The 10,083-nt window shown below is 37.2% G+C and overlaps 1 protein-coding gene across 4 annotated transcripts in view; it reads right to left on the bottom strand.

The window, feature by feature from the left end:
- Positions 1-10,083, bottom strand: part of si:dkey-13n15.11 — a 34,618-nt gene that overhangs the window by 10,608 nt on the left and 13,927 nt on the right. For 3 of the 4 annotated variants that reach the window (XR_015490388.1, XM_087252364.1, NM_001444651.1), the window contains 7 exon segments: positions 5,072-7,000; positions 3,336-3,509; positions 2,440-2,613; positions 1,907-2,074; positions 1,278-1,451; positions 608-778; positions 137-310 (listed from right to left, as the gene is read on the bottom strand). Coding sequence is in view for 2 of the 4 variants with exons in the window: in XM_087252364.1 (XP_087108490.1) it covers positions 137-310; positions 608-778; positions 1,278-1,451; positions 1,907-2,074; positions 2,440-2,613; positions 3,336-3,509; positions 5,072-7,000 (2,964 nt within the window). In the remaining 2 variants the exon portion in view is untranslated. 4 annotated transcript variants of the gene reach the window in all.

The raw sequence follows: 10,083 nt of genomic DNA, 5'->3' as shown, positions 1-10,083 counted from the left end.
AAGGAATACAAATTTCACAGAAGGGCTAATAATTTTGCCATAAACAATGTCCTCAGGCTTGTGAATTGATCAGCATCCTAGACAAGTTGAATTTACATGCATAAAAACACAAGAAATGTCACATTGTAGAACATACTTGAGTATCTCCAATTTGCAGGTTTGATCAATCAGTCTAGCCGTGAGTAGCTGAACACCCAAGTCTCCTGGATGATTACAGCTGAGGTCCAGCTCTCTTAGATGTGTAGGTTTTGAATTCAGAACTGAAGCCAGCACTGAACAGCCGTCCTCTGTGATAAAACAGCCAGACATTCTACAAAGATAGACAATACACAAAAATCAGTCCAAGGCACTCAAAAAATAAGGGAAAAATATTTAAAAGCCTTTATTCACATGGCTAGACATTAAAACTGCAGCTACACATTTCGACAAAGAACTGCCTTCATCAGGGTAATCAGTAGACAATTATTTAATGTGTAGACGATTATACATTTTCATGGAAATGACTTCACTAACAAGGATCCTTAGTATAAGACCATATAGAGTAATGGAGTAAGGAATAACATAGTGTAAACTTCCATATAAAGTCAAGCAGAAGTTTGTGTAACACCTCAGTATCTCCAGTACACATAATGAACTCTTCAGTCCATCTGAGAGCATCTTCACTCCTGAATCCTGCAGGTCATTTTTGCTCAAGTTCAGCTCTCTCAAACAATTTGCTGACTGTAAAACTGAAGCCACTATTGCACACGACCGATCAGAGAGATTACAAATGGACAATCTGTTCAGAACAAAAATAAAACAATAATTAGAAACCAAGTGAAAATGCAGCACATCCAAACCACTATTGCTGCATTTATTTCCTAAACTGAAAAGCTAGGACTTTATACTGTATACAAAAATAATGTTTCAAAATAACGTTATAACTTTCAGTTCAAGAAATACCCCAATTAAAGTTTATTTATTAAAATGTCTATATAAATATCAAAACTATTTGCCTGAGATATTCTTGACATTGTTTACAAGCAGGTTTACATGTCTTTCCATGGTTGAAACACTCAGTGATGGCATGAGATGTTAGATGTTCATATCATGCTATAACTAACTTTTATTGTCTGACTTTCTTTAACATCTGAAACATGAAAACATTAACACGAATATTGACATCTACTCAAGATATGTTTGGAGATAATATTTTGTGCATATACAGTATGTGAATCATGATTGCAGCATATCAACTCAAGTCAGTCAATCAACTGTTGTGATTTTGAAGCACAAACCTCAGTATCTCCAGTTTACAGTGTGGGCTCTTTAGTCCAGCTGACAGAATCTCTGCTCCTGAATCCTGCAGGTCATTGTTACTCAGATCCAGCTCTTTCAGGACACAGTTTACTGACTGAAGACTAGCGGCCATCGTTTTACAGGACTGACTAGTGAGATTACAGGTGGCCAACCTAAAAATAAGACAAATGAGTAACACTTATATCTTATTTTATGTTTTACAGCACATGTACAGTATATCAAATATCCTGATATGTAACTACAAAATCCAAAAATATGAAAATAAATATGTTTTATCAAAACCTTACTTAAAAGCATCCAAGATTGCATTTTAAAATGCAAAAGTATTTTTTATAATTGTTGTTATGGCATAATCATCCTGTGAATATGGAGCATGAATGGTCATCATGCATCATGTGTTTTAAGCTTCAGAGTGTGTATGGAGACCATTTTCCAGAAACCAGTGCAATCATCAGTCTGGTAAAGAAGCCTTTCAATCTAAAACGCCTTTTTAAAAACAAAACTAACTATAAACTACTTAACTAGTGCTTTTTGTTTCAGGGCCTAAGTTTGCATTATGTCAAGAAAGACACATACACAGCTGCACTGCAGACATGACTTCACCTACCTTAGTTTTTCCAGTTTACAGATTTTCAGTCCAGCAGAGAGCAACTCCAGTCCTGAATCCTGCAGGTCATTATTATTCAGATCCAGCTGTCCGAGTCGGGAGCCCTCTGACTGTAAAACTGAGGCCAGCACTTCACAGGACTGACTAGTGAGTTTACAGCCAGACAAACTACGAAATAACAGCATTTGTCTGTCTTTATAAAACATTTGAAAAATCTTCAAATTGTTGTATTTGCATACACAGTCCATTTTTATTTTGGTCAAAAGTCTATTTATGTTTCATGGCCCAAAGACATTTACCAGTTTCAAATCATATGGAAAAGCATTTGATGAACAAATGACACTATATTTTGTAGGCTAATATTAGTTATTTATACTCAGTGTATTAAAATCAACTCTCCTCAACATTTGCATCAAACTCATCTACATTTTTTTTTAAGTATGACTGGCACTAATATATTATTTGTTGCGTTTATGCATAGTAGGATAAATTCTGTCTTTGTATCTAATGTATAAAGATCATATGTAGCTGACCTCAATATCTCCAGTTTACAGTGTGGGCTTTTTAGTCCAGCAGCGAGCCACTCTACTCCTGAATCCTGCAGCTCATTGTTACTGAGGTCCAGCTCTCTCAGGCGTGAATTTGCTGACAGCAGAGCTGAAGCCACTGTTTCACAGCACTGCATGGTGAGTTTACAACATTTCAATCTATACAGGAACAACAAAAAAAAATTATTACAGTGTTAAATATTAAAACAAAATAGAATGTTTTATATTTTACACAAATATTAATGCAAAAAAATAAAAACATTCTTTGTTGTCAATCGTGTTTCTGTCCCAATATAATATATGTAATTTAGAGGTTTTATAAATAAGATTTTCATCTCTTCAAACTACAATATTAATACTTTCTGAAATAGATGTCTCTTGCATGTTTAGTCTGAATGCATGGATAAAAACAAAAAAACATGGTCTTTTTCTACTGGCCTGGCTTGCAGAATATAAAGGTTTTAGTTGTTTTTGTGGATATGTTTGAATGGGGAATGATAAAGAAATGGAAGTTCATTGTTGTGTAACTCTCAAATTAAAGACTGTAATGAGTAAATAATTTTACTAATCAGTAGCATATAGTAATGGCTAAAAATGTCTGTCACTGAGTCATATTCAATCGAGAGACTGTTTCAAACAATGAGTTTTGAAACAATGAGTCGTTTAATTATTTATTTCAACCCCATTTTCAAAAACATAATTCAATTTTATTATATGCATGCATAGATGGTGACAATTTACATTTTGTCAGAATTTCTAATAAATCATTTTGTTAAACTGTCTATTTAGAGTTGTCTGAGAATTTGTGCAACTTTGTTCTAATACTTAACATTTTGCTTTTACAATCTTTACAAAATTGTGAGTGATAACCCATCACTGACCTCAGTATCTCCAGTTTACAGTGTGAACTTTTGAGTCCAACAGAAATGAGTTTTACACCCGAGTCCTGCAGGTCATTGTTACTCATGTCCAGCTCTCTCACTGGGGAGTTGGCTGGCTGCAGAGCCGATGCCACAGTTTCACATGATTGTTCAGTGAGATTACAGCCTACCAATCTGAAATAGCAGAAAACAACTTGCAAGTATTGCAGGTCACAACATGTGGCTGGTTCTCAATGATTAAAAAATATACGATAGGTCTCTCTGTTGTAAAGGGGTCATGAACTGAGAACTCTAAAATTCCTTGATCCTTCAACATAGAAGACGTCATTATACTACAAAAACATATTGTAACTTTCAGAACTCAAAACTTTGCTGTTAGTCTAAGGGTGCTTTAACACCTGTGAATCGATTCAGTTGTTCCGAAACAGAGATTACAATTGTTACATTGTTGCTCTTTGCTCTTGGAGCGGTTCGCTTTCACATTGCAAAGTTTCTAATCGGACCAAAAGAGCTAAAACAAGTCATGTGCGAGTAAACTCTCCTTACATTGGTCAAAATGTCAGGGTTTATTTTGCAGCGTCCCGCTCAGCTGTCAGGAGAGGTGGTGGTTTGATGATTATTGAAAGGGTGCGCGCGTGCGCGATGTGTCTGAGGAGAGATGCGGTGGGGAGGGGTGAGAAGGGTGCGCGCCTTAGCCTATTTGAGGACTGGGAGGGAGACGCGAGATTACCGGGAAATCATCACTCGTTTGCGGGCATCAGAAGACTCGCAAAACTTCCTGCCATGCTGATAATTATCTCTTCATATAGCCGTATGCCTATTAAATATCCATAAAACCCTGTGATATAACCGCTCGGATCGGACCGCTTTCTCACTGTAATCGAACCGCTCCAGCATTCGTTTCAATCGAGCCGAGACCACCTCATTCAAGCGATCTCGGAGCGATTACTTTGGCGCGGAACAGAGCGTGATTGCCCTGTTCACATATGCCAAACGAACCGCGCTAACTGGGCAAACGAGATATGTTTCGAAACAAAAGTGTAGGTGTGAAAGCACCCTTAGCATCTTTACATTAGTACCTAAGGGTGCTTTAAAATTGTTTTTATCAAGGTTGTTTGGCAAAAATGACTGAATGGCTACCGAACATCACTGCTTGTTTAGCTCCGCCCACCAATTTGTGCATACTGTAGTATACAAGTAAAGAGAGAGGCAAAGGCAAGGTCTGTGCAGAAATCAAAGAATAAATATGAATTCAACGTGAACAAAATAATAAAATGACAAATTAATTAATAACATTTTGTTACTAAAAATGTCTTCTGTATTGCCTTCATTCTGATCCCAATATTAGAAAAGAGTGGATTTTTAGTAAAGATCCATAAAGCCTCCGCGTTTGTTTAGATCTTTTATTCACTTAATTTAACGGGAGAAGGCACAGTCTCGTGTTAGATCTTTAGTAAAATCTAAATGCTGTCCCAAATATACTGGTGTCGGCTGTAATGTTGTACCACACAAGTGTAACTAACTTTTTAATGTAAAGTAAGTACGTTTATTTTCTGTTATTACATATCGATTGACACGAGAGGGTCAAAATAGAACAGAAATACCCTGTAACTTCTAAATAATGTTGTTGTTTTTAAATCTATATTATATGTGGACTTTAAGAGAACAGCACAAAATAATGAAACAGTTCATGACCCCTTTAATTTCTTTTTTTCTTATCATTCATTAAAACTCACATTGCCTTTCTGCAGTTCCTCACAGCTGGTATCAGTCTCCTCAGAGCCTGCATGGATGTTGTGTTGTATTTCTTGAGGTCTAGCTCTTCCAGCACATCCTCTGCCATCAGAAGCATGTTAGCCAGCGCTGAACAGTGGGGGGAAGACAAATATATTTTTCTTTTTCCTTCATTTTTAAGGTACGCCTGAATATCCTCAGAAACAGAAGTGTCCTTCATTTCAATTAGGCAGTGTGAAAGATTAATCCACCTTTCTGGTCTAACATTCTGCTTTTGACTCTGTTTGAGGTTTTTCATCGCTTTTGTCATGCTTTCAGGGTCGTCCTCCATGTGTGTGAGCAGACCTTGGAGAAGTCTCTGATTTGACTCCAGCGAGAGGCCATGAAGAAATCTAAGGAAAAGATCCAGATGTCCATTATCACTCTTCAGTGCTTCATCCACTACACCATTCAGAAACACATCCAGCGAAACCTCATCAGACTGCAGTTTGACCTTTCTTCTCCCTTTCTTCTTTTGGAATATCTTCAGGACATCACTGCTCTTGTTCAGATAGCTGGAAAACACAAAAAGTGCTGCAAAAAACTCTTGAAAGCTCAAATGAACAAAGCAGTAGACCTTTCTTGACTTGATCACAGATTCCTCATCAAAGAACTCAGTGCAAAACCCGGAGTGCACAAAGGCCTCATTGCCATCTATGCCACACGCTTTCAGGTCCTCATCATAAAACAGGACATGACCATTCATCAGACCTTTGAAAGCCAGTTCAGCAAGTTTCAATATCAAATCTCTGCTTGCCTCCAGCAGCAATTTTAGATCTTTCTCAATTCCCTCGACATTCTGATCAAACTTCTGCCTCTTCACATCCGTCTGGATGATCAGAAAATGTATGTACATCTCTGTTAATGTTTTAGGGATTTCTGCACTGAGATCCTTTTCCAGGATGTTCTGAAGCACAGTGGCTGTGATACAGCAGAAGACCGGTATATGGCACATTATGTGAAGGCTTCTTGCTGCTCTAATGTGTGAGATGATTCTGCTGGCCTGATCCTGGTTGCTGATCCTCTTCCTGAAATATTCCTCCTTTTGAGGGTCACTGAATCCTTGAACTTCAGTCACACGGCTGATGTAATGTGAGGGGATATGGCTGGCTGCTGCGGGTCTGGATGTGATCCAGATGAGAGCAGAGGGCAACAACTCCCCCTTGATGAGATTTGACAACAACATGCTCACAGATGAGCTTGTGGACACATCAGAAATCTTCTCACAGTGTGAAAATGTCAGGGTAATTCTACTTTCATCCAGACCATCAAAGACAAACAAGACTTTACATAAATCATAAATCCTAGTGTTTATCTCCAGAAGTTCTGGATGAAAGTCAAGCAGAAGTTTGTGAAGACTGTATTGGTCATCTTTAACTAAGTTAAGTTCCCGAAATGAAAGAACAAAGAGAAAATCGACATCCTGATTTGCTTTTCCCTCAGCCCAATCCAGAATGAACTTCTGCACAGAGACGGTTTTTCCAATTCCAGCAATTCCTTTGGTGAGAACAGTCCTCACTTTGTCTTTCTCATCACTTCTTCCATAACATGGATCATGTACGGGCTGAAAAATGTCATTGCAGTTAATTGGAGTGCCTTGTAAGCGTTCAGTCTTGGCCTTTTCAATTTGCACAACCTCATGTTCTTCATTAACCCCTTCTCTCTCTCCCTCTATTATATAAAGCTGTGTGTAAATCTTATTCAGGAGGGTTTTAATTTCTTGTTTGTTGAATCCTTCGCATAAACTCTCATACTTCTGCTTCATGCTGGTTTTGTGATGCTCTTTGATACGCTGAGAGATTTCATCTACTGATTGGAAAATGTTGAGCTGCTCTCCAGCAGAACTGGACCCTGGCTGTGGGCACTCAGGCTGATCTTGAACGACCCTGTGGCTAAAAAAAAGACAAAAGAGATCAAAAACAAATAGAAGAATGAAATCAATTGAAATAATATTGCTATGTAGAACTTCATATTGAGTAAATGCTATAGGCTACACTGAACACCCACAGACTGCTTTGTCTTGTTTGAATGTGACAACACATAAATTGCATTCTGTCCTCTACGTGTACAGAGCCATGGCAGTGTTTACATTGACAAATGCAAATTAAATTCAGTTTGAAAAGAAACTAAATTTACATAACAGCGTTTGGCTTCTTTTGTAGCTTTAGAAAAAAATACAGTTGAAGTCAGAATTATTAGCCCCCCTTTGATTTTTTTTTTTTTTTTTTTTTTTTTAGATATTTCTTAAATGATGTTTAACAGAGCAAGAAAATTTACACAGTTTTTCTGATAATATTTTTTTGTTCTGGAGAAAGTCTTATTTGTTTTTATTTCGGCTAAGATAAAAGCAGTTTTTTAATTTTTTAAAAACATTTTAAGGTTAAAACTATTAGCTCCTTTAAGCTATATTTTTCGATAGTCTACAGAACAAACCATCATTATACAATGACTTGCCTAATTACCCTAACCTGCCTAGTTAACCTAATTAACATCGTTAAGCCTTTAAATGTCACTTTAAGCTATATAGAAGTGTCTTGAAAAATATCTTGTCAAATATTATTTACTGTCAAAATAGCAAAGATAAAATAAATCGGTCATTAGAAATGGGTAATTTAAACTATTATGTTCAGAAATGTGTTGAAGAAATCTTATCCCTTCAACTGTGGGTTGCTTTTCTTTCTGTCCTTGGTCAGTCACATACTGTACTCTCACATTATTGGGCATTATCTTAATTTTCATAGATATAAAATAATGTAAATTAAATAGATTGTTGCATGTTTTACAATATGCAGTAATAAATGTGAACACGCATTGAATTTCTCATTATTTACCGCACACTTTGACATTATATGAAACCTTATATCATGAAAATGTACTTAAAAGTCTTGGAAAATTAATGGAGTTTTAGTAGTAAAAATATTTACAAACCCTAAAAGTGGTCTTCTTTGATGTTTCAAAACAGATCAATCCAATAGTTTTTAATATTGCAATTGCAGGTTTTAATTTTTGATGATTTTGTATGCTTTGTTTTTTAAAATGTTCAGAGAAGATTCAAAAGTAACCTTTAAATTTTTTAACCAAAGAATGAATCATTTTTGAATTTTGAATCATTTAGCAAAAACATTATTTTACTTAAACTTTCTTATATATATATATATATATATATATATATATATATATATATATATATATATATAAAATCATTATTTTTATAGATACATATATACTTAATTAGCAACATTTAGCTATAACAAGTTAACAGCTAACAAATCTCTGATAAAAAGGAGACAACGAAAACACTAATTAGAATAAAATCATACTTAAAATAGGATAAAATATAATTTAATAATTTTGTTTTTGAAGTTATGCTGATTTTGTGACCATTTTGATCTAAATGTCAGAGGATAGTCTTTAAAATAACATTAATTCAGGGTGCAAAATGCTAACAAAAAGCAATGATAGCATTTAACGTTTCAATAATAGTTTCAATGAACATTTATTCTGCTATCTTGGAAGGGAGCACGGGGAAATATTTGAAAAACAATATATTTAAAATGTCATATGTCAGCTTCAGTCTTGATGACGTCATGGAACCAAGAGTTCCATTTCAGCTACTCAGTAGTGATGAGAAATTAGAGCTGCAGGAATGAAGGAAACATCGACTATACAGCTTCTGGAGCAGATTTCTGCAGCATATCTCGGATTTGACCATCATATGCAGGAGGAATCGACAACAAGTAACTGCACAAAACATAGGCTATTATTAAAGAGCCCATATTATACATGAAATAGGGTCATATCCTGGTTGAAAGGGTCTCCAACAACAGTCTAATATGCATGCAAGGTCAAAAAACACTTTCATGGTCTTATAATCTGCATTTATTTTTACCTAATTATCCCAGCGACTCCTGTATGAATCGTCCAGTGATTCATTTGTTCCCAAACCCCTCCTTAGCGCGGAGCTAATCTGCGCTGATTGGACCGATGACAGTCTGTCGCGATTGGTCGACTGCCTTCAGTCAGAGAGGGAAATGGCCAATAGCTAATCAGCAATTTAAAAAGTAATCACAGTTCATACACGCTCGATAGTATAGACGTGGATTTTAGCTGCCACACTATGGCGAGTGGATAGTGCCACGGATAACCGAACGAAGGAGACAGTCGTGTACTCGCCATACCACACACACACAAAAACACACACACACCTCCAGATGACAACGCTCCCGCTTCCGCCCGCACCCGCCAGGTTTTAGCCTGAGAACCCGCTCCGTTTTCTGCCCGCCGCGCCCGGTCCCCGGCCCGGAGCGGAGAACACAATCAAAAATCACCCAGTATACAGTCCAGACAGCCAAGCTGTCTGTTTAAACACACACACACAGCACAAAGCTCGTTCGTTCGTTCGTTCGTTCTCTCTCTCTCTCTCTCTCTCTCTCTCTCATACGCGCGCGTGCGCACTAACACACACACACAAGCACCACGCAGACTCTCTCTTTCTAATTCGCATAGCAATATCTGTGATATTGCTAGACAGCCCGCTCCCGTCCCAAATTAAACCCGTTACCGACCGCTCCCGCGATTTATTCGGAAATTTATTCCCGCGGCTGTCCCCGCGCCAGATTTCTGCGGCGCGGGAATAAATTTCCGAATAAATCGCGGGAGCAGAACTCTAGCACGGAGCTCCATAAACAAACAGCACGCGTCGCGTTTTTAACGTGACTTTGCACGCGATAAGATCAAATATCCAGTTAACCTGATACAGTACACGCGGTTACAAGTAACAAATCACAACTAAATACATTTGCAAGCAAGAGTAAACGAGGCAACAACTTTAACCGCACGTACTTACACTTGAGAAATGGAAGAAACCCATCCTGACGTCCATCAGTTACTCTTTACTGATCCTTCCTTTAACAAACTCAGATGAAGTATTCTTTGTAGCATGTAGCTTCCAGAAGTTTCCAACTGCTTGGTTATA

Source organism: Danio rerio, chromosome 5 (genome assembly GCF_052040795.2).
Source record: "Danio rerio strain M-AB ecotype USA chromosome 5, GRCz13ab, whole genome shotgun sequence".
Lineage (NCBI taxonomy): Eukaryota > Metazoa > Chordata > Actinopteri > Cypriniformes > Danionidae > Danio > Danio rerio.
This window is presented reverse-complemented; position numbering and strand designations above follow the sequence as displayed.